The 25,489-nt window shown below is 39.4% G+C and overlaps 1 protein-coding gene across 17 annotated transcripts in view; it reads right to left on the bottom strand.

Annotated features, from left to right (window-relative positions):
- The window catches only part of nek1 (NIMA-related kinase 1), a 240,341-nt gene that overhangs the window by 52,109 nt on the left and 162,743 nt on the right, over positions 1–25,489 (bottom strand). For 12 of the 17 annotated variants that reach the window (XR_011358400.1, XR_011358407.1, XR_011358411.1 and 9 more), the window contains 5 exons: positions 14,931–15,045; positions 10,340–10,434; positions 8,165–8,373; positions 7,032–7,192; positions 3,297–3,532 (listed from right to left, as the gene is read on the bottom strand). Coding sequence is in view for 14 of the 17 variants with exons in the window: in XM_069941511.1 (XP_069797612.1) it covers positions 3,297–3,532; positions 7,032–7,192; positions 8,165–8,373; positions 10,340–10,434; positions 14,931–15,045 (816 nt within the window). In the remaining 3 variants the exon portion in view is untranslated. The remainder of the gene's footprint in view (positions 1–3,296; positions 3,533–7,031; positions 7,193–8,164; positions 8,374–10,339; positions 10,435–14,930; positions 15,046–25,489) is intronic. The other 5 variants (XM_069941542.1, XM_069941572.1, XM_069941627.1 and 2 more) reach the window with 2 other exon arrangements.

Genomic DNA, 25,489 nt, shown 5'->3' with positions numbered 1-25,489 from the left:
TTATGTCTGACGAAGTGGATGTGTCTGGACATGGAATGGTGGACGGGAAGCAGGAATACTCGTCAATGACAGAGAGGAAGAAGGTGTTCCTGTTCCTGTTCCCTTAAAATTGACACCGAGCCATTCGAAAGGCCTGGACGACTTGATCAGGTGCGCCTTCGCGGGGCGGGCAGTAGTAGTGCAGCTTGCGCTCCGCACATTTCCCTGACATCTTCCATGAAGTCGGGCAGATTGAGTGCCTTGACAAAATGAGCCATGCGGTTTACCCCTGGATGGCAGAGCTCAGTTGGCCGGTGAGTGCAGAGGCACAGCTTCCTCTGGATAGGTAAAGTCATAATTGTAGGTGGGGAGTTTGATCCTCCACCGAGCAATCTTGTCATTTTTGATTGTTTTCCCCCTCTTGACATTATTCAACATGAATGTGACCGAGCGTTAGTCAGTGAGAAGCGTAAATCTCCTACCAGCCAGCTAGTTTCTCCAGTGCCTCACGGCTTCTACAATGGGTTGAGCCTCCTTTTCCACAGATGGGTTCCAGAACTTGTGGCCTTGAAATGTCTGAGAAAAAATGCAACTGGCCTGCCTGCCTGGTTGAAGATAGCGGCCAAGGCTACGTCCGAAGCGCTGTTTTTCTCACTTGGAAAGGTACATTCTTGTCCACCGCGTGCATGGCGGCTTTTGCAATGTGATTCCGGAGATAGTTGAAAACCTTTTGGGCTTCAGCCGAAAGGGGGAAATTAGTGAATTTTAAGAGAGGAAAAATCTTATCAGCGTATCGAAGGATCCACTGGGTGTAATATGAGAAAAACTACAGGCATCTCCTCAAAGCCTTTGTGGTTCTGGGAACAGGGAGCTCTAATGGGGGGTGCATCCTATCAGGATCGAGGACGATGATGCTATTCTCCACCACGTAGCCAAGCATAGCCAGACATTTAATCCTGAACACCTCTTGTCAGAGTTATAAATGAGGTTCAGGGCTTTCACCGCGTGGAGAAAACTCTGGAGCTTGGCATCATTGACTTGCAAAGTGTGGCCACAGATGGTGACATTATCAAGGTAGGGGAAGGGAGCCTTCAACCCACACTCATCCACCATTCTGTCCAACTGCCTCTGGAAGATAGAAACCCCGTTAGTGATACCTAAAGGGATCCTTCAGAATTGATAGAGACGACTGTTAGCCTCAAATGCTGTATATGGATAGTCCTCGGAACAGATTGGCAGCTGGTGATAAATAGATGGCCAAATAGACCAGATACTGTGCAATATCATTCACCATGTCCGAAATTCGAGGGAGTGGGTATGCATCCAGGAGTGTGTACCGATTAATAGTTTGGCTATAGTCAATTACTAGCCTGGACTCATTTTCCCCTTTTATCACTACCACTTGCGCTCTCCATGGGCTGGTGCTAGGTTCGATGATTCCTTCGTCAAGCAGACATTGTGTCTCAGACTATGAAGTCTTGGTCTGCTGTGTCGCATCTCCTGCTCTTTGTAGCAATGGGATTGCAGTCCGAGGACAAATTCAGGAAGAGGTGGGGGGTGAGGGTCTATATTCAGTGTGGAGAGGCTGTAAGAGGGTTCTGATTTTAGGGGCCCTCCGTTCCGAACCGTTGCAATGGGGAGGGGACCAGAATACTCCATGGTAAAGCTTTTAAGGTGGCACAGGAAATCCAGAACTAACAATACATCACAATTCATCAAGTACATACAAGCAAAATTTACAAACTTTCCCCCCTCTGCAATAGGTGGACTATGCAATGTTGTTGAACACACGTAGAATGTGAATTGGACGCGAGAAATATGTGATAATTAGAAGGATATATCTTTAGATTGTACTCTTGCACAGTCAGTGAGTCTATGAAGCTTTCAGTAGAGCCTGTGTCAAATAGGCATTTAGTGGAATGTCCCTTTACCTTCACAGTCACTATAGAGTTGTTGAGCTGGTGAGGTCTGTCCTGATCTGGGACCAATGAGGCTAGGACCCCGGAAACTCCATTCTCCTCACTCAAGTGGCCCCTACTATCCTGGGTTGCCCTGACTGGGTAAGATGGCATCGACCTCTTGGCATGGAAAGATGGCCGCCCTCCTTCTTCCTAAAATGATGATGGTGCAGAGTTTGAATTTGCGTCACAGGAAGATGGTTGCAGAGCCTTTTCGTGCCATATCCTCACTGCCACCCTCCATCAGTGTGTAGCACAAGTGGGCTCGGGTGAATTTAGGGCAGACGGCTTGGGGCTGGAATCGGATCCAGGAGCAGCGCAGGCCGCAGACTTCCCCGGGCTTCCCCTTGAGTGGCAAACCCTCACCCAACACCCTTTCTTGCCACACAGAGTCTTTAGACGGGCAACGAGATCGGGCATGCTGGCTCTTGCCGCAGAAGAAGCCCTCCCTTGGACAGGAAGCAGCAGCCATTGGGGCTGGGGTAGCTGGAGCAACTGGTCCTTGGAAGGGGTCGCCTGGGTGAGTGGGCTCACTGGCTTTGAGGTTTTCATGTTCCAATGATTTGGCCAGCTCAACGTGGCTAGCCAGGTCCTTCTTACCCGACTCAAGTAGTCACTGCCTCATGTACCTCAAGTAGACCCCCACGACTAGAGTGTCCCGGATCCGTTCTTCCTCACGAACGTGGCCCGTAGCCACGTCGTACCTGAACTTCTTGGCAAGCGGCCACAGATCCAGCAGGTAGTCATCGATGGTCTTGCTAGGACCTAGCTTTGTGACTTCAGGTACCGAGCCTTCAACGCCTCTATGGCAGCATCATATGTAGTGCAGTCCCTGATGACTGCATACCCTTTCATTCCTACCCTCGAAATGAGTGCGGACCTCCTGAGTTCATTGGTGTGGAAGACATCTCTGGTTGTGTTCAGGTAGGCCTGGAAGCAGTCTAGCCAGTACGGGAACCCCTCAGTCACCAACCTGGCTTGAGTAGCGCTTCCATCAGTTAGGGAATAAGCTAATAAAATTGTAGCACGAGTAAAAGCTCTCACGGCAAGAGAGAGAACAAAAGCTTTTATTAGCTTATAACTACAGTGGTCTTCGGAAGGGTTCCGGGTTTAGGTGGGAAATGGGGGCGGAGCTGGGAGGCAGAGCCAGCCATCAGCACAACACATTACCAATGAATCCCAGTTCACTGAACATTAATTATTCTAATAAACAGTGAAGTGATACAAGAAATGCTCGTCTTAATGTAACTGAATTCTTTTTGCAACCACCTTGAAAGCACGGTGAAAATTAGTTAAATAACTGCATCAGAACATCGTCTAAATGAGTTGCACGTGTAATAATAAAACAGCAAAAATTACCCGAATGCCATTCCTCGTGAATTGCACTTTGGTCACTGCTACTCGCTGGATTTTCATCTTCTTCACCCTCGACTCCATTCATTGAAGACTCCGCATGATAAACACTTTCCTCAGGAGGACTTGAATTAGAAGCCTCTTCCTCTTCACTGAACTCTTCACTGGGCTGCTCGTGTAACAGCCTCTCCATGGATGCCTGAAGCTCTCGCAAATCATCTGTATCGGCCTCTCCAAACATACTGTAGAGGGACATACATCATTCAAAGGAGGACTTCTCTTAAAATCCAACAGTTAACATCAGCATAAGAATCAAAATTTATTTATTGTCATGAACATGTCACGAAATCTGTTGCTTTGTGGCAGTGCAAATATTGCAATAAATTACATTTAAAAAATAAATAAAGAGTCCAAGAAAATAGGAGAAAGTGAGGTAGTGTCGATGCTTCAATTGACCATTCAGAAGACACTGCCTGGCAGAGTGGAAGAAGCTGTCCTTGTGCCACTGATGCTCATCTTCAGGATTTTTTCCCGATGGTAGCAGTGTAAAGAGGGCATGGCCTGGGGGGAGGGGTTTTGAGGGCCTCTTGTTCATGTCCTCAATGGAGTGAAGACTGGTGCCCAGGATATCACTGGTCATGTTAATAACTCTCCAGAGTTTTTTCCTGTCCTGTGCATCGGTACCTCTGTACCAGACAGTGATGCAACCAGTCAGAATGCTCTCCATGGTGCTCCTGTAGAAATTTGCAAGTAAGAGTCTTTGGTGACGTACCAAATCTCCTCATGAACTTTAGGCGCTGGCGAGCCTTCTTCGTGATTGCATCGACATGGATGCCTCAGGACAGATCCTCAGAGACGTTGGCACCCAGGAATTAGGAGGTCTTGACCTTCTCCACTGCTGATCCCTCGATGAGGACTGGTTCATTGTCTCCTTGCTTCCTCCTGAAGTTTGCATAATAATAGAAGACCTGTCTGCGTTGTCCCTGCGCAGATGCACCTTTCCAAAGAAATTGGACAGAGCTTGGAGTGCAGCACCCAACTTCCAAACAGGGATTTCAAGTGTTTCAACCTCCACAATGATATTTGAAAGTTTCATACATGAACCCCACCAAAACTGTAATTTTTTTTATTTGCCGACTTACTGTCTATTTGCACTCTAATACCATCTACTTGCTACTTCCTCCTTTTGCTACTTATTCCCTTCCGTAAATCTTTCATTTCTATTTCCCTTGATCCTGCACTTGTTTAAAAACGTGAACTCTTGATGACTTATTGATAATGGAAAAGTTCAAAACCAGAGCTTGAAGCCTCAGTCGTTGAAGGCACAGCTGCCCTGATGCATTGATATCAAACCTGGGGGTTATCACAAGGCTTGGATCAGAGGGCAGATGACTTGAAGTGTTATTTAAAAAAAAATGTACTAATTTTTGCAGGACTATTATTATTGGCAGTTATACATCACCCTTTCATGCCTCACGAAGATTGAATATGCTTCTTAAAAGACTTCTGGTAAAGCGACCCTAACAGTGCTACTGAAGTTCAGGATTTAGTGACCTCGATGCTACTTTCCATTTATCAGCTCGTATCGGAATCATACTGCATAATGTACCATTTGCCTGGCTGAGGAGCTGAAAATAGAATTAACACGGTGCAATCATTTCCATTATGCACCTTACGATGGGAAGATCCACACCAAAGAAACAAAACAATGCTAAACTCTGGACACTGCCCTGAGGAACTCCGGAAGTGACGTCGCAGGATTGAGATAATCACTTGCCAACAAGTGCAGTCATCTTCCTCCAGGGAGTTACTACTCCCACCATTGGAACTTCAGGGAGTGACTACTCCAACCATTGGAACTTATTTCTTGCACTGGATTTTCAAATCTTACAAGGGCTTCTTGATCTCAAAGGCAACCACTATCAATATATCTGGAATTTAGCTCTTTGGTCTTGCTCGGACTAAATCTGGAGTCCACAGGTTCTGGCAATGGTCTCACAGCCACTCAGCAGGGAAACAGCATCATTCATGCCACCCAAACTATCCAAGTTAGTCCTGTTTGCTTGCGTTTGACTCACATCACAATAAAACAAACATATCCATGGATCTGTCCAGGTGTTTTTTAAACAGTGATAATTGGAGAGCTGCACCATATTTCTATCACTGTTCATGATTGAGAGTCAACCAATTGGACAGTAACTATCTTGGAGTTATCAAACCTTCAGTGAACAGGATGCAATGGAGCGGAGCAAAATAGGAGATAAATTAAAAAACTAGGATGAAAATTTTTAAATTAGAACTCCATCCTGGCAAAAGCCAGTCTATCGTATGAACAGCAAAACGTTCAAGTGTTTAGTTCAGCCTGACTCATCTTGAAGTTGCTAACAGTCAATCTGTCACAAGCGTCTGCTGTTGTATTCCAGAGTCGAACACAAATCTGTTGGAATTTTCCACGATTTGGGCTGGAGAAACTTGCTCATGGATTCTGGCACGGGACCCCGGTAAAAGCAGAATGAGGGAAAGCGCGTGTTGAATTAGGCACCACTGTGAATTTTCTTCCCTCTTTCTGCAGGGTATGGTGCGCTGTCTGTATCTGCAACAGAAGATTTTCGTGATTTTTCCATGAGGTTGACATAGTTGTTGGAGAGGTGTGAAATTACAGATGTCACTTTAGGAACCCCAAGATTCTGCACAGTCTAGTTCAGTTTCAAATAGTTGCTGGGAGGGCTGGTGTGAGTGAGTGGTGCTGACAGCCATTTAAAGAGGTTTGTGATGGAGTTAGAAAATGATGGCTTAAATCTTTCCAATATTTAATGAATTTTTTTTGCTTTCCTCACCCCCATTGTGAATATCAACCAGTTTAAATTTGGACAGTGAGTAGTCAACGAGTCATCGAGCATGGGAAGAAGCCCTCAAGAAGATTCTGGCGGCCAAGGGCTATGACATGGCGCATCCCCCTTTTTCTTCACCACCCCTTTCGATCTTTCCACTGCCCATTTTGGGAATGACTGCTCTAAACCAATCCTGTCCAAATGTTTCTTAAACATTGCACTAGTACCTGCTTCAACCACCTTCTCTAGCAGCCTATTCCACATACCCACCACCTGCTGTGTAAAAAATATTTACCCCTCAGGTTCCCCCTCCCAACTTTAAACCTATGCACCCGTGGTTATTGACTTCTCCATTCTCTGTGTTCATCTGATCTGTCCCTTCTCATGATTTTGGACACTCCCACGAGTTCAGCTCTTATCCTCCCGCACTCCAAGGAATAAAGGCCCCGCCTGTTCAATCTCTCCCTGTATAGTTCAGGCATCCACAAGGGCTGGCAACATCCTCTGAAATATTAAAGATATCCTTGCAGCAGTAATCTAACTCGAAAACAAGCATAGTTCTCGATGATCATATTCAATGCTATAGAAAAATAGCTTGTTCCTCTCTGCCATCAGATTTTTGAATGGATAGTGAACCTATTGGCACCAGCTAATTTTTTTCTCTTTTTTTGCATTAGTTATTTTTTAAAATCTCATATTTACAGAATTGTCATTTTGGTCCTTTTGCTGCCAGCAAAACAATAAATTTCCTGAGACAATAAACCAGATTGCGAGATTAAAAGAACTACATTGAATCTTTCTCTAGTCCTAAGCTAAGCACTTGAAATGGAAGTCTCTTCTAAATATATTTTTTGAAATGGGAAATATCAATTTAAAAAGTACAGCTACACAAAAAAAAACTCAGGATAACCTGCCAACGCACGTGTCTGAATCAGAATGATATTCATCTTTGATTGGCTCATCTTCTATGTCATCCAGTTCAAGATTATCCTCAGGGGCATCCGGCGCGCTGTCATCCATGTACGTCTTGAACATTTTATTGAGGTCAGGGAGTGAACAGGTCCTCAACATCTGGGAGAAAAAGAAAATATCTGATGCATTTGATCTTCCAAAAGGAAATTGGGTGCACACTTGGATGAGATTTGTGGAGAGTCAAATGGACTGGGGTTTATAAAAAAAAACCCAGATAATTTAGTCTGGAACACATTGGGATGACAACAGTAAATTTTCTTTTGTTTTTGCCAGTAGAAATAAGCCCCTTGACGTTTGGAAATGTATATGAACCTCAAATTCACTTCTCAAACAAGAAATTTGTCCCAAACTATCTGAATCAGATAAACCAGCAGATAAACCAATCCACCTCATCAATTAGCTTTGATTGGCTTTTCCATATTATTTGAAGTCCTTTTCAACTGGTTTCCAATTTACGGAGGCTGCTTTTGACATCCTACTTAAGCAATTTATATACACACTGTCAATAGGAATCGCATCACCAAATCATCTCTGGAGTCATAACGAAGATGAGCACATTGCGACAGATCTAACCCGAAACAAATCTGTGCTCTTTCCAATTAAATGGCCTTCAATCCAATAAACACATGGTATAAGCCTCTAAGATTTGTCAATCACCCATCGCAGGTTGTCGAAAGCTGCATAAAGGTTCAAAGCATCAAATTCAGAGATCATCCACACTCAACAATGATTACACTTAGTTTATCAAGCCCCTCCTCGGATAAAATTATACAGTGTTCAAGATCCTTGACGGTGCTGTACTGTCTCCTCATGCTTCCAGTGTATCCCAGACTACCTGAGACATGCAAAAGTGGGCAGATGCTGGAATATGAAGCAAAAAAAATAAATTCAATGAATGGCCAGTGCTTTGGGTCAGAACTCTTCATCAAAACCAGATCTTGTCTTAAAGAGTCAGTGGTGGCCTCTGATCCCGACTGAAAACTCCTGCTAGACTTCCCTGAAAGTTACCAGCATTCCCTATGTTGAGTGCAATGTTGCTGCATGAAGTTATACCCTACAGGGTTTCCGTACCTTTGGGTTGTTTGCATCGAACAATCCAGTTGATAACCCAATCAACAGGGATCGTTTGCCTTTGGAGTTTGCTGGAGATAATGACCAGAACAACGGCTTGGATGCTGGTGTCTCGTCCTGAGAGGATTCTCTCAGCAACATGGCTGTTCCTCTGTCCTGCAAAGATGGCAACTTCTGAAAAAATGGTTCACTTTGTGGAGTTTCATCTGCTTGATCAGAAAGAAAGATTCATAAGTGGGAGATGATAATATGTTTAGTTGCATTAATTGAACAAATTCCTAAGTTTAATCAAATTTATGAAAAAAATATTTCGATATTTACACGATTTTATATCAGTTGCAGCTCTGCCTAATAACCATTCTCATCCCTGAATAAGAACTATTCACTGATTACAATCGCAGAAGGAAAATTATTCACACAAGCTATTAAGTTGATTTGACAGGGTTAAATAATTATTTGGCTAGTTCTCCCAGCATTTGTATTTTTACTACAATCACTGTCCGCATACTTTTGTGTTTCACTTAAATAATTCAGCACAAGGCTTCACAGTCTAACAAGTGGGGCGGCACAGTCTGCATAGCATTAATGCCTTTACAGCTACAGCAATCGGGCTGTTTGTATATTCTCCCTGTGTCTGCATTGGTTTTCCCCAGGGCTCCAGTTTCTTCCCACCGTTACAAAATGTACTGGGGGTGTAGGTTAATAGGGTGTAAATTGGGTAACACAGGTCCGTGGGCCAAAATGGCCTGATACTGTCCCACATGTCTACATTTTAAAAAAAATTAAAGTAAATATTATTTCAAATCGGAACAGGAAACAGATCCTTCATCCATTGATGCTATGCTGACCATCAAGTCCTATCTTTATCAATCCCATCTTCTGGCACTCAAAGCCTTTGCATTACTATTGAATGCAGTAGGCATTCCCGTCTCCACCATCATACTCAAAAACAAGTTGAAGCTTCTTTTTCTTAAAAACTCAAATCCTTTTTTAAATCTTTTACTTTGGTTTGTACCATCTACAAGATTCACTGCGGTAACTCAACAAGACTACATGGATAGCACCTTCCAAACCAATGACTAGCTGGATTGAGAGGGGCAACAAAAGCATGGGAACACATGTTCAATTCAGTTCTAGTCACTTCATTACAGGATTTAGATGCTTTTGGAGAGAATGCAGTGGAGATTTACCAGGATGTTGCTTGGACTGGAGAAAATGTCTTATGAAGCAAAGTTGACAGAGTTAGGCTCTTTGGAGTGACAAAAGATAAGTGGTGACTTAATAGAATCACAGAACCAGGCCCTTCTGGCCAAGAGTTCACATCCCCTCCTCCCCCCCCACCCCACCAAATATACCAATTAACCAACAACCCCCAAATATTTTAGAAGGGTGGGAGGAAACCAGAGCACCTGTAGGAAACCTATGCAGTCACGGGAGTTTATCCGGGGCTCCGATTGGGTGAACAGCCAGCAACATTTTATTTGCTGTGTCACAACAACAAATATCAGAGAACATCGATTTAAGATGAGTGGAGTTTAGAAGAGATGTCAGAATTACAGTGGTAGATGTCTGGAATGAATTGCTATCGGTGGTGGCGAAGGCTGGTACAATAGGGGCACTTCAAAGGCTCTTTAGAGAGGGTTCTGGATGCAAGGAAGTTATGTGTGTGAGGTAGGGAAGAATTTAACTGTCGTGGAGTAGGCTTACATAGGTCAGCAGAACATTGCTGGTTGAAGGGTTTGTAGCGTGCTGCAATGTTCTATGTTTTACATGGTCCTCCAAGCCACATATAATCCTGATTTGGAACGATATATAACTGTTCCTCAATTGTTGCTGGGTCAAAATCCTTGTGCACTCCACCAGTTCAAGACGGTAGCTGACCACCACCTTCTCAAGAGCAAAAGGGCAATTGAACCCTATATGAATACTACAAAAGACACAACCCTTGAAGTCTGTGCATCTCAGCAAGGTTCTTCCCTCAGCTTTCTCTTTACCAAGGTAAAAAGATAGAATGGAGTCAATTTTTTCCTCCAAATTCATGCCCCATGACTTGAATATGTAACAAAGGTACCATAAACAATGATTGCAAAGTATTTGTGTTGGATAAGAAATTAAGACAAAATGGAAGAAAAAAAAAGTCAGCTGAGTTTGAAGCTAAAGATGACACAAACTGACCAGCATTCACTTTGGACTCTGTCGAATTTTCCTCAGTGAGTGCAGTATCCTTCGGTTTTATACTCACTGGTTGTGCAACAGTGGCATCTTGTGGCCTGTGGGGGGAAAAGTTATCAATGAAGATGGCTTGCGTAATACCGTACACCAGTTTATTCTTTCCACTCACATCAGTGCTTTGTGCTTAGTGAGGGATTACTTAAGGTGGGACGTGAGTGGGAAGGGAAGGTTGAGAATCACTGCTCGAGACCCAATTGCTACTGAAATATTCGGCTTGAGATAAATTGCCACTGGCCCATTTCCTTTGGAGTTACGAAACCATGCACATAACAAGTCAATGAGGTACGATTAAAACAGTGGTTTTCCAACTTTTTCTTTCCACCCACATCCCACCTTAAGCGATAGTACCTATGGCATAGGGATGACTTAAAGTGGGATGTGAGTGGAAAGAAAAAGGTTGAGAACCACCGTTGTACACAAAATGCTGGAGTAATTCAATGGGTCAAGCAGCAATCATGAAAGGCAAGAGTCAACGTTTCATGCCAAAGGTCTTCATCAGGAGAGGCTTCAGCCTGAAACAGAGACTATTGCCTTCCACGGATGCTGCCTTATCTGCTGAGATCCTCCAGTATTGTGTGTGGCTCCAGTTTTCTGGCATGTGCAGACTCTCTTGTTTATCTCTGGCATGTGTAATGATGAGTAGTGCGTCTGGTCCACACTGACATGAAAGCAAGAGAAATTCCTGATGTCTGATTATCAACTGTTCAGCAAAGGCTGCATCTCCAATTAATTTCTTCTACAAGACAAAGAAATGTGGCTGACATCTTTTTTAAAAAGATGCTTTCAAATTTATAAGGAACCAAGAAAGTAATGTGTGTAAGGTAGGGAAGAAACTTCTTTTTCTCAAATACAGAAATATTACACTATAGGAGGTGGCTGGCATTCCTTTGATCCAAAACTTTATTGGCCTCAACTAGCTTCATTTCTACTTGGCAAATAGATTTTTTAGCACACAAGTCAGATTTAAGTCAAAAATGACAATTATTTGGTTTTTTTTTTAAAAATAAGATTTATCTCCACTGATTCAACATGATTTCAAAGCAGAAGAATTCTTGGAACCCTTATCCCCCTTAATATACCTAATTCTTAGCTCTGCAATTAATTTCTGACTCAGATTCCAAAGCACTCATCCCTTGAATTGTGTGTACCTGAGTCAGGTCTATTCTGAGAATTTTGAACTGAGCCGACTTTGTCCCCAAATTTCTGCCCCGAGGCATGAATATTTAACAAAGGTAACAAAACATTTGCCAAATATTTACATCAGGTAAGAAATTCAGAGAAAGTGGAACAAAAGGCGTTGCACTGCATTGCAGAAATAATACTATGCTTTGAGATTATAGCATAGTATTATTAGAAAGTACTTCGTACCCACCAAAGTTAAATGAAAAAACATTTTATAAAATGTAAGCACTTGGAGCACAAAATCAAGATATAGGATGAAATAGCCTATTCAGTCCATAGAGTCTGCCCCGCCATTCAATCATGAGCTGATCCATTTTCCCATTCTGCCCCACTGTCTGGCCTTCTCGCCGTAACTTTGATGTTCTGGCTAATCAATCTCTGCCTTAAATACACCCAATGACTTTTCCACATGGCAAAACTCCCACAAGTTTTTTTATTGAAAACTTTATTTAAACATTTAAATGTACAAAGTTTAACCCCCCCCCTCCCCCAACCCCCATACCCACCAACATCCCACCCTCAAAGATCCAAAAGAAAGAAGAGAAAGAAAATTGATATTTAACTAAAAATACAGTAAACCATCATGGAACAAAGCAATCCCACCACCATGAACTTCAAGGAATTCAAAATTTTAAACCTATATGGTCCAAATAAGGCCTCTATACTTTAGAAAAAAAATAATTATCACGCAAATTATTTTTTCCAATTCCACATGCCACCTCTGAAAACCCAAATCAATCACATTTTTCCAAGTAATAGCTATACATTTCCTTGCTACTGCCATTGCCAACCTTAAAAACACAATTTGATATTTAATCAACCTCAAAATCAAACTCAACCTTTTAACATTACCTAATAAAAACAATGTTGGGTCCATTGGTAATTGAATCTTTAAAACTTTCTCTAAAAATTCTTTAAACCATCTCCAAAAAAGTTTAACCTTACCACAGATCAAAGTTGAATGTAAAAAGAACCTACTTCCTTAAAACATCTAAAACACAAATTTGAAGAACTTAAATTTCTTTAATTTCTGAGGAGTTAAGTACAATTGATGCAAAAAATTATAATAAACTAACCTATATCGAACATTAATAATCTTAGACAGGCTATCTTACAAATAGATCTCCAATCATCATGGTCGATTGTAATTCCCAAATCCTCTTCCCATTTAAATCTCAATTTATTAAAATCTAATTTAGGCATTTTACTTTGTAACAGTTTATACATTTCAAAAATAAATTTCTTTTTACCACCTTCTGTAAGTAAAATTTCAAAACTTGATTGTCTTGGTAGTCTCAAAGTATGTCCAAAATTATCCACTAGCAACACCTGAACTTGATATTAACAAGACTATTATTTGGAATTTCATATTTTTCTTTCATTATGTGAAAATAAATAAAATAACCAGCCTCATAACAATCTTGTACTGTTTTGATTCCTTTCTGATTCCATATTTTCAAAAACTGATTATTAAGAGTAAAAGAAAAACATTCTATCAACAAACCTCATTTGCGCTGCTTTATAATAATTTGGAAATATGAATTTGGAGGTTTGCAGTTCCAAATTTTCAAAGTTAATTTTTGTAAAGAAACCCTTGCCATTTTACCTCTCCACAAGAACTTTCTTATTATAAAGTTTACATCTTTAAAAAATTTCAAAAGGAACCTTGCAAGGAATAGATTGAAAAAAATACTAAATTCTTGGAAAAACATTCATCTTAATACAATTAACCCTACCTACCTATTAATGTTACAAGTAAATCTTTTGATCTATTTAAATCCTCTAATTTTATTAATTAAAGATAAATAATTCAGTTTATATGAATGATCTAACTGATTATCAATTTTAATACCTAAATATTTGTTTTCATCTGACCATTTAAATTGAACAATAGTCTTATATTGTGTATAATCACTAACAGCAAAATCTCACTTTGATCCTAATTAATTTTATAATCTTATATTTGTTCATATTATTTCAATCTCTTATATAATAACCGTAATGAATTTTGTGGTTCTGTTAAATCAAAACGTCATCAGCAAATAAATGAATCTTAAAGTCCTCAAAATAAACTCTAATACCTTTAATACTACTATCCTGTCTTATCAATTGTGCTAAAGGTTCAATAGCTAATACAAATATTGCCAGGGTCAAAGGACACCCTTGTTTAGATCTCTCTAATAAAATAGATGATGATACTTGGCCATTTGTCACCACTCTAGCAGAAGGATTTTTATATAAAGATTTAATCCAACTAAATTTTTTCAGTACTTTAAATTTAAAAAAACCATTCCAGCCTATTGAGTGCCTTTTCAGCATCTAATAATAAAACTATTGGCAAGTTGGATTTCTTCTGAGAAATATTAATTAAACTAATTAATTTTGCATTATCGACAGAATAACGATTCTTAATAAATCAAGCCTGATCTAAATGAATTAATTTAGGTAAATAGCTAGCAACCTGTTTGCTAAAACCTTAGCTACAATTTTATAATCAACACTTAATAAAGAAATAGGTCGAAAGGATTCAGTTTTTAATGGATATCTATCTTTCTTAGGTATAACTGTTATAATAGCAATAGAAAAGGAATCCGGTCAAGAATGAACCTCCATTGCTTATTTCAAAATATCCATCTAAAGGAGCATTAATAAATCTTGAAATTTTTTTAATATAAAATTCCAATGTAAATCCATCTTCACCAGGAGATGGCCTTGTGTACTATCCCACCCTCAGAATGGAGAAACCACAAGTTATTTTCCTTCTGGGCACCTTCCAGCCAGATAGCATTAACATTGACTTCTCTACTTTCTGTTAACCTGCTCGCCATTTTTCCTCCTCCCCCCTCTAGTTTTTCCAGTTCTCCCCTCTCCCTTCCTCCTCCACCTACCCATCCCCCCCTCTCTAATCGCTATTGACCCCTCCCTCCCTTCTCCACCTATTATCTCCTCCCTTTGCAACCCCTTTCCCTCCACTCTTGCTCTTTTGTTCGGACGCCTGGCAACATTCTTCCATACCTTGACGAAGGACTCAAGTCCAAAACATCAGTTCTGTATTTTTACCTTTTGCTACAGAAAGAACGTTGTTTGACCAGCTGGGTTTCTTGAGCGTTTTGTGTTTTTTCTCCACAAATTCACCACCTTATGGCTAAAGAAATCCCTCCACATTTCTGTTCTATATAAATTCAATATGTTTATGAAATGGTTGCACAAGATTGAAGACAATTAAGTTATGATTAAGAAACATAAGATTTACTATATGTATGGTCTTGCATAAAATATGATGGATAATTAGGAATACAGTTAATTGATGACTGAAAATAAAATCTGAAGGAAAGCTGTATATTCCATTCACCTTTCTTCAACACTCTCTTTTTCCCATGCATCCACAGTAATAGGGGGCACCGGGATTTTTCCTCTCTTCATCTGCTCTCCTTCTTCAAGCGCCTCGGCTTCCAAGTCTTCTGGCTCTGGAGGGAATGCAAAAATTTATTAAGATAACTTCCAAGTGGGGGGGAGTCACGTGATGGAGTAGTGGCCGGACGGTGAACTCCAGCCCTCTCCAGAAAAGTCGGGAAAAACAAGAGAAAACACAAAGGCACAGAAATAAAAGTTACAGAAAAGTGAGTATAAAGGTGGAAAGAAGATGGCGACAAAAAAAGAAAAGTCGAAAGCAACGGTAAGAAGAGAGGAAGAGAAGACAAAGGAGGAAAAAGGTGAAGGCCTTACCTGTCCGAAGAGGCCCGCTGCGGAGAGAGAAACCCGCTCCCTCAGGTCGGTAAATAATGGACTACAAAAATGGCTCGCAGAGCCGAGCAAAAGTGCGCAACCGCGCATGCGCGACTCCTCGCGCATGCGCGATGCGCATGAAAAGAAACACACCGACGGGAGGGGGGACCAGCTGGGGAGTCGATCTCCACAGCCGGCAACGACAGCTGCAGAACACCTGCAGCAAGGAGAGACCACAGAAGACAATGGAAACAAGAAAGAAGAGGAGGAAAGGGCAGCAAAGAAACAACAGACGGTCAACCTAGAGGAAGAAGAAGAGGAAGAGGAAGAGTACAGGGAAATAGAAGAAGAAAAGAAAGGCAAGGTAAAGGAGGTACTTGCTCTTGTTAGAGGATACATGGAGTCATTTAAAGAATGGCAAACACAGGAATTCAATGATTTAAGAAGAAGAATAAACAACACAGAAAAGAAAATAAATAAAATGGATATGACCTTAACAGAAATGGGGAAAAAAATGGACAAGATGGAAGAACGGGCAATAGCAGCAGAAATGGAGGTAGAAGACTTAAAAAAGAAATTGGAGGAATCTAATAAAAAAACTAAAGAGACACAAGAATTACTAGCCCAAAAAATAGATATAATGGAAAATTATAACAGAAGAAATAACATAAAGATAGTGGGCCTTAAGGAAGATGTAGAAGGCAAGAATATGAGGGAGTTTATAAAAGAATGGATCCCTAAGGCCCTAGGATGTCCAGAACTACAGCAAGAAATGGAAATAGAAAGGGCACATAGAGCATTGGCCCCTAAACCACAACCACAACAAAAACCAAGATCTATTGTAGTAAAATTCCTAAGATATACTACAAGAGAAAAGGTACTGGAGAAGACAATGGAAAAAGTAAGAGAGGGCAACAAACCACTGGAGTATAAAGGGCAAAAAATCTTCATTTATCCAGATATAAGCTTTGAACTCCTAAAGAAGAGAAAAGAGTTCAATGCAGCAAAAGCGATTTTATGGAAGAAAGGATATAAATTTACACTGAAGCATCCTGCGGTATTGAAAATATTTATTCCAGGACAACAAAACAGACTATTCTCGGATCCAGAAGAAGCACGAAAATTTGCAGAACAATTACAAAAATAGACTGAGGGATGAAGACGGGTAATGAGAGCAAAAATTATCACGATTGATATGTATGTGGGTAAAGACAAAAATAGACTGAGGGATGAAGACGGGTAAGGAGGGTAAAAATGACCACGATTGATATGTATGCGGGTAAAGAGGTATAAGAGTGAATAGAGACAATGGGCATATGTGAAAGTATCTGTAATTAGAGGAAAACATAGAGAGTATAGACAAGAATTAATAAGGGAAGGTAATGGAATAGAGAGAATAAGGAGGGAACTAAAAGAGTGACCTTTGTGACATATAAAAAGCGAAATCTTTTCTGGGGGGGGCTGGGTGGGGGAAAAGAGCGGTCACTGCAAAATCAGTTGACGCTTGCGAGTGGATTCGCAAATCCAAATGGAGAGGGGAGATGTGGTTGTCCGACAAGGGATAAAGGGCAACTCAGGAGGGGAAGGGGAGATTGGGGATAAAGAAGATAGAAATAGGGGAATAAGGAAAATGTTGGATGTTGTAGGAATGTTGTCTGGTAAAGAGTTGAAAATAAGAAAACAGAAATGGAAAAGGAGGAAAGGTAATGATGGAAAAACGGAAAGAGAAGATAAACAAAATATAAAATGGCTACGCTGAACTATATGACTCTAAATATTAATGGAATACATAACCAAATTAAAAGGAAGAAACTACTAAATTTACTGAAAAAGGAAAAAATAGATATAGCATTTGTCCAAGAAACACACTTAACTGAATTGGAGCACAAGAAATTAAAGAGAGATTGGGTAGGACATGTAACAGCAGCATCGTATAATTCAAAAGCAAGAGGAGTGGCTATATTAATTAGCAAAAATGTGCCATTTAAAATAGAAGAGGAAATAATAGATCCAGCAGGGAGATATGTTATGATAAAATGTCAGATATATTCAGAGCTTTGGAATCTACTTAATATATATTCACCTAACGAAGAAGATCAAAAGTTTATGCAAGATATCTTTTTGAAGGTAGCTAATACGCAAGGGAACATACTAATAGGAGGGGATTTCAATCTGAATTTGGATCCAAATATGGATAAAACGGGGAAAAAAATTAACAGGAAGAACAAAGTAACCAAATTTATAATTAAATCAATGCAAGAAATGAAACTTGTGGACATATGGAGGAAACAAAACCCAAAAGAAAAGGAATACTCATACTACTCGACTAGACATAAAACATACTCAAGGATAGACCTATTCCTGATATCAGCCCACATACAAGGGAGAGTTAGGAAAACGGAATATAAAGCTAGACTATTATCGGACCACTCACCCCTGTTATTGGCAATAGAGCTAGAAGACATCCCTCCAAGAATGTATAGATGGAGATTAAACCCCATGCTACTTAAAAGACAGGATTTTAGAGAATTTATTGAAAAACAATTAAAAATGTACTTTGAAGTAAATACGGAATCAGTGGAAGATAAGTTTATACTATGGGACGCAATGAAAGCATTCATTAGAGGGCAAATAATAAGTTATGCAACCAAGATGAAGAAGGACTATAATCAGGAAACAGAGCAGTTGGAAAGGGAAATAATAAACATAGAAAAAAAATTAGCAATAAAGGAAGATACAACCAAAAGAAGAGAATTGGCGGATAAAAAAATAAAATATGAAACATTACAAACATATAAGGTGGAGAAGAATATAATGAAGACAAAACAGAAATATTATGAACTAGGGGAAAAAACACACAAAATCCTAGCATGGCAGCTTAAGACAGAGCAAACTAAGAAAATGGTATTGGCAACAAGGAAAAAAGACAAACAAATTACATATAATCCAAAAGAAATTAAGGAAAACTTCAGAGAATTCTATGAACAATTATACCGAACCGAAAACGAAGGGAAAGAAGGGAAAATAGATGAATTTTTGACTAAAATTGAACTACCAAAACTACAAATAGAGGAACAAAATAAATTAACAGAACCATTTGGAACAGTAGAAATACAAGAGATAATAAAAAATTTACCAAATAATAAGACACCAGGAGAGGATGGACTCCCAATAGAATTCTACAAAACATTTAAAGACCTAATAATACCGCCCCTCCTGGATGTAATCAACCAGATTGATGAGACACAAAACTTACCAGATTCATGTAAAACAGCAATAATTACAGTGATACTAAAACAAGGGAAAGATCCACTCTCACCAGCGTCATATAGACCAATATCTCTGCTAAACACAGATTATAAGATAATAGCTAAACTATTAGCGAACAGATTAGCAGAACAGGTACCGAAAATGGTAAATTTAGACCAAACTGGATTTATCAAAAAAAGACGCACAACAGACAATATTTGTAAATTTATTAACTTAATTCATGCAGTAGAAGGAAATAAAGCACCGGCAGTAGCAGTTGCTTTAGACGCAGAGAAGGCCTTCGACAGAGTAGAATGGAATTACTTGTTCAAAGTATTGCAAAAATTCAGTTTACCGGAGAAGTATATTAATTGGATTAAAGCATTATATAAGGGTCCGTTAGCGAAAGTGACAGTAAATGGACATGTATCAAAGCAATTTAACTTAAGCAGGTCAACGCGGCAGGGATGCCCACTATCACCATTATTGTTTGCGCTAGCTGTAGAACCACTAGCAGAATCGATAAGAAGAGATAATAATATAAAAGGAATAAAAATAAGACAGGGAATATAAAATCAGTCTGTTTGCGGATGATGTGATAGTGTACTTAACAGAACCAGAACTATCAATAAAAGAACTATATAAGAAATTGAAGGAATATGGAGAAGTGTCGGGATACAAGATAAACGTAAATAAAAGTGAAGCAATGCCTATGAATAACGCGGATTTCTCAAAATTTAAGGAGGAATCCCCATTCAGATGGCAAACGCAGGCAATAAGATACCTAGGTGTGCAAATAAACAAAAATCTAGGCCAATTATATAAACTCAATTACAATCCACTAATGAAAAAATTACAGGACGATTTAGAGCATTGGAAAGAGCTACCACTAACACTGATAGGAAGGATAAACTGTATTAAAATGAACATTTTTCCAAGGATACTATACTTATTTCAGGCATTGCCAATACAACTGACAGAAAAATTCTTCAAAGAGTTAAAGAAAATAATAAGGAGATTTTTATGGAGAGGGGGGAAACCGAGGATAGCACTAGACAAATTAACAGAATGGTATAAACAAGGAGGCTTACAACTGCCAAACTTCAAAAATTATTATAGAGCCGCACAATTAAGGTACCTATCAGATTTTTATCAAACAAGGGAAAAACCAGACTGGACGAGACTAGAATTAGATAAAATAGGGGAAAAGATACCTGAACACATATTATATAAATGGGACGAAAAATTGGTACAACATAGAACTTCTCCAGTATTACACCATCTCCTCAATATATGGAAGAAGATTCATGTAGAAAGAAATAAAATAAATTACCAAATACCAAAACTAATATTGACGCAAAATAAGCTACTCCCTTTTACAATAGACAACCTTGCCTTTAGAAAATGGGAAAAAAAAGGGATTAAAAGAATAGAAAATTGTTTTTCAGGAAGTAGATTCTTATCCTTTGAACAAATGAGAGATAAGTACAATATAACGGGAGATACAGCGCTGGCATATTACCAACTGAGATCCTACTTGAAAGATAAATTAGGAAGCAACTTGAGTTTACCAGAGGGAAGTAACCTTGAATATGTGATTACAGATACAATGTTAATCAAAAGATTTATAAAAAATATGTATATTAAACTGCAAGAAAAGGAAAATGAGGAAACAAATGGTAAAACTAAACAAAAATGGGAACAAGATTTAAATATAAAGATAAAAAAGGAAACATGGGAGAAGTTATGCTCTGGAACGATGAGAAATACAATAAATACGAGGCTGCGTATGATACAATATAATTGGTTACACAGACTATACATTACACCGCAAAAGTTAAATAAATGGGACCCAACAGTATCTGATAGATGTTTTCGATGTAAAAAAGAAAGGGGAACAACAATTCATGCAATCTGGACATGTGAGAGAGTAGAAAAATTTTGGGATGATCTCAATCAGATATTAAATAAAATAACAGAAAACAATATACCAAAGAATCCAGAGATCTTTCTCCTAAGTAACATAAAAAATAAAGAATTTGGAATTGACTTGGAGGATGCACAAAAAAGATTTGTTAAGATAGCCCTAGCCGTAGCAAAAAAATGTATTATGTCAACCTGGAAATTGGAAGATAATTTGAAAATACAACAATGGTATATAGAAATGAATAAATGTATTCCATTAGAAAAAATAACATATAGTTTAAGAAATAATATTGAAATATTCGAACAAGTATGGGAGCCTTACATTAAATACAATAGCGAAAACCTACCGGGAACAAACATTACCTAAGTTGATGGAAGGAGAAGAAAAGAATGGACTCAGTAGAATTTCTGGTGTATTTTTGTTGAATGACAACATTGTCTAACTGAATTAATGCAACCTAGATTGTATAACTAAAATGGATGAGAGGGGGGGGGATGGGGGGGTGGCTTGGGAGGAGGGAGGGGGGAGGGAGAAAAAGTCACTGTAAATGTGTGGAAAAGAAAAAGTGTATATCATGGCTATTGTGATTTATGGTGTGAAAAATAAAAAATTTTAAAAAAAAAGAATATGTCATTACAGATACAATGATAATCAAAAAATTTATAACAAATATGTATATTAAACTGCAAGAAAAGGAGAATGAGGAAACAAATGGTAAAACTAAACAAAAATGGGAACAAGATTTAAATATAAAGATAAAGAAGGAAACATGGGAGAAGTTATGCTCTGGAACGATGAGAAATACAATAAATACGAGGTTACATATGATACAATATAACTGGATACACAGGCTATACACTACACCTCAAAAGTTAAATAAATGGGACCCAACAGTATCTGACAGATGTTTTTGTTGTAAAAAAGAAATGGGAACAACAATTCATGCAATCTGGACATGTGAGAAAGTAGAAAAATTTTGGGAAGATCTAAACCAGATATTAAATAAAATTACAGAAAACAATATACCAAAATACCCAGAGACCTTCCTCCTAAGTAACATAAAAAACAAAGAATTTGGACTTGATTTGGATGGTGCACAAAAAAGATTTGTTAAGATAGCTCTAGCCGTAGCAAAAATATGTATTATGTCAACCTGGAAATTAGAAGATAATTTGAGAATACAACAATGGTATATAGAAATGAATGAATGTATTCCATTAGAAAAAATAACATATAGTTTAAGAAATAATATTGAAATATTTGAACAAATATGGGAGCCATACATGAAACACAATAGAGAAAACCTACCGGGGACATCTACCATCTAAAATAACGAAAGGAGAAGTAAATGAAAAGAATTGGCTCAGTGGAATTTCTTGTTTATTTTTATTGAATGACAACATTGTTTGACTGGTTTAATGTATCTTAGATTTTGTACTTTAAATGAATGGGAGGGGAGGTAGGGAGGGGAGGTAGGGAGGGGAGGTAGGGAGGGTGGAATGGGAGGGGGGGGAGAAAATGACACTGTATATATTTGAAAAGGAAAATGTATGTATCTTGGTCAATGTGGTTTATGGTGTGAAAAATAAAAAAATTAAAAAAAAAAAGACTGCAGTATCTAAATGTATATATAATGCAGTCACACAAAGCCTCGAGAGCTTTCCATGCATCCATGGATCAAAGGTCACTGACCTGAAAACACTGGCCATTTCTCCAGAGATTACCTGCACATACGGTTTTTATTTAACACAAAAATAAATTTAGGTTAAGCATTGGGATAAGTTAGTCTACAATTTTGATGTTGATTCCTAAAAAAGATGCTTCAGTCAGTGCAGCAGAGATTCACTGAACTGGTTCCAGGTTCAAAGGAGGTGGGTTATCTTGAATGGTTAAGATTGGCCAACACTTTCAAAGAATGACAGGTAAATTCATTGAGTTCACCAAGACTCTAATGGGGATTGTCAGGATAAATGTAAAGAGACCAGTTCCTCTTGCTGCAATCTGGAATGAATGAGCTGCTGCTTCATGATAAGTAATCAGTCATATTTAACTGTGATGAGCCAAGTGTAGAACAAAAATAGCGAGGGACCTTTATTATCATGTACAGTACATAATGCAAAATATGTTAACTTTTTTTGCTATTAAGAGACATAATGAGGCAAAACGAAACCCAGCATCTCCACCCATGGAGACTGAAAAGCAAAAGAATCCCTGCAGAGCTCCTATGTGTCCGTGGATTTGCCTCCTACACTTCTGTAAGCTGTGCAAGCTGTACAGCTTCTTGTCCGTTCCATCGATGAACTTCAAGCTACTGGCTCTCTACCTACGACACTATCAGAAAGTTGCTGACATCGGAGGCCGTTCAGAAGCCCTGCTCGCCTTCGGCACCTTCGGGAAACCTGGCTCAAGAGCCCTTCTCACCATCGGCACCGAGATGAGATCCATCCAACAGCGGGTTCCTAGTCTCGAGCATAACGCAGCCTGGCCTGAGTCCTTTGACCAACGAGCCCCACGCTGCTCCTCTGCTGCAGTCTCCTTCCATGTCGGGTCCTCTCCCAGGCTTACCCTTCCCCTCCTACTCTCGTGCACAAAGGAGAGCTGGAGGGGCTCAGCATTCCTGGAGAGAAGTCGTCTCAAGAAAAAAGTCCTGAAACCTTGACTGTCCATTTCTCCAGGGATGCTGCCAGACCTGCTTAATTCCCTTCAGCTTCTCTTTGATTGAGCAAAGATGTGTTTGCTTTGACAGACATCAGGCATGGCCTCAGAAGGTTGCTTATTGAGAATATTTGAAGAGATGGATAGGATTTTGGAGACAGAGAATGCTAGAGAAAGTTGAATTGAGGACTAAAAGGACATTTCCTTCAAATGGATTACAAACAATGCCATTAGTGTGGTATTCTCAAGGGTGATGCATGCCCTTCCTTATGATATATAATGTCAAAACACCTGCTAACATCCTGTAGAAAAGAACTGTGAACAACCAGCGAAGCATCACCAGTAAACTCAGGGCAAAAAGAACGAACATACAGTGAACTTCAAATAACACAGAAATATTTCCAAAATGTGAATTCTATCAATGTTCTTTATACAGCAAACCAGCATTAATTTTAATAGTTGAAGAGTCAGTCTTGTGCATCTTGTTCCTTGACTGCCTGTCAAGGACCTTACCAAAATCTTTCTGAAAATACAAATACATCAATAAAAGCAATGTACGCAATTACAAGATCCCATGATTATTACCATCAACGCATCGAGAGCTACAGCATGGACAAGTCCACTTTGGCTCACCGTCTTCGCTGACCATTAAATCACCCATTCTCAAAGTTAGGATCTTCCAAACAAGATTGCAATGTTATTGTGACCCATCCAAAACTGTAATTGTTGTACACAACTATTTTACAGCACCCAATATCAAAGAAGCCTCCCCCTACCCCATCAACCCAAGATTCACGTTGTCACAAACAACATTGCAATTCACTTTTTAACTGTTGTAGTCAAGCAGCACAGAAACAGGTCTTTTGGCCCAACAAGTCAATGGCAACCATTTTCACTAATCCCATTTTATTCCCCCAACAATCCCACCAACTGGTCTCAGATCAGCCACTCAACAGGGACAGCTTACAATGTACAATACCTTCAGGATGAGAGAGGGACCTTTGAATAGAGAAACTAGGGGACACCCATGCAATCACAAAGAGAAGGTACAAATTCCACCCAACTTGTACCAGAGGTCAGCATTGAACTCTGGTCACTTGAGCTGTCAGGCAGCAGCTCAAAAAGATGTATCTCACCCAAACCACGGTGAGATTTGTAAATTTAATTCATGCATAGGACTAACAGCAACAATCATTAGTCCTGTCTGCCCAACTGGGGGGACTCTAATAAAAGTTCTTGTTATACTCCATTAAAGAAAAAAAAACAGGACTACTCTCCATGGTACCCTGGCCAACCTTTAACACTCAGTCAAGATCACCATGCCAAATTATTTCCCCTCACTTTTTTTTGCAAATAAAGATTGCAATGCAAAAATCAACACATTGTGAGCTGCTCCTGCCAGATATTCTCTTCACTCACTCTACTCTCCTATCCCTCAAACACTTCCAAGATCAAACGTTTCTTTAAATCTTCTTTCAGGTTTAGCGATCCTCTGACCTTCAGGAGCAAATGACCTTCCAACCAGACCAGACACCTGAAATAAATTCATTTGACGAAAATGTAGTTGCTCTTGGCCTGTTCCAACTGATCTCTTAGTAATTCTGTATTCTCTAAATTTTTATTCCAGTAGAATGTATCGGATTACAAGCTGCAGCACGTGCAAAACAAAACTTGAACTTCTATTGTTTAGTCATTATCATTTGTGGGAGCTTTCAACATGCAAACTGATATCCCACAATCCATTACAAATACCGCTTCACGAAGTACCTCTAGTTATACAGCAGCTTGGGACAGAACTTCACAGCAGCATACAGGCCCTTCAGCCCATAATAATGTGCTGAACTATAGAAACCTACTAAACAATCTAAACTTTCCCTATCTCACATCCATAACCCTCTATTTTTCTTGCATCCACAAGCCTGTCCAAGACTTTGTGGCCAGGCACAATCCCAATGTTATCACCAAGTTTGCCGACAACACCACAGTTGCCAGTAGAATCACAAACAGTAATGAGGAAGCGTCCAGGAGGGAGATGGATCAGCTCTGAGTTGTGTCACAACAATAACCTTGCGCTCAACATTAGCAAAACCAAAGAGATAATTGTGGACTTCAGAAGGAGGTCTGGGGGAGGAGTCACATGATGGAGTAGTGGCCGGTAGGAGAATACCAGCCCTCTCCAGAAAAGAAGAAATTAAGTTAAGAAAACACAAAGTTCAAGAAACACAAAACACAACAAATAAAAGATAAAGTTGTGGAGAAAATAAAGAAAATGGCACCCAAGAAGGAAAAAGTAAAACCCAACGGGAAAAAAAGACGCCGGAAGAGAAAGGAAAAGGCCTTACCTGCATGAAGAA

The sequence above is a fragment of the Narcine bancroftii genome, chromosome 1 (assembly GCF_036971445.1).
Source record: "Narcine bancroftii isolate sNarBan1 chromosome 1, sNarBan1.hap1, whole genome shotgun sequence".
NCBI lineage: Eukaryota > Metazoa > Chordata > Chondrichthyes > Torpediniformes > Narcinidae > Narcine > Narcine bancroftii.
Note: the sequence above shows the minus strand (reverse complement) of the source record. Positions and strands in the feature narration are given on the sequence as shown.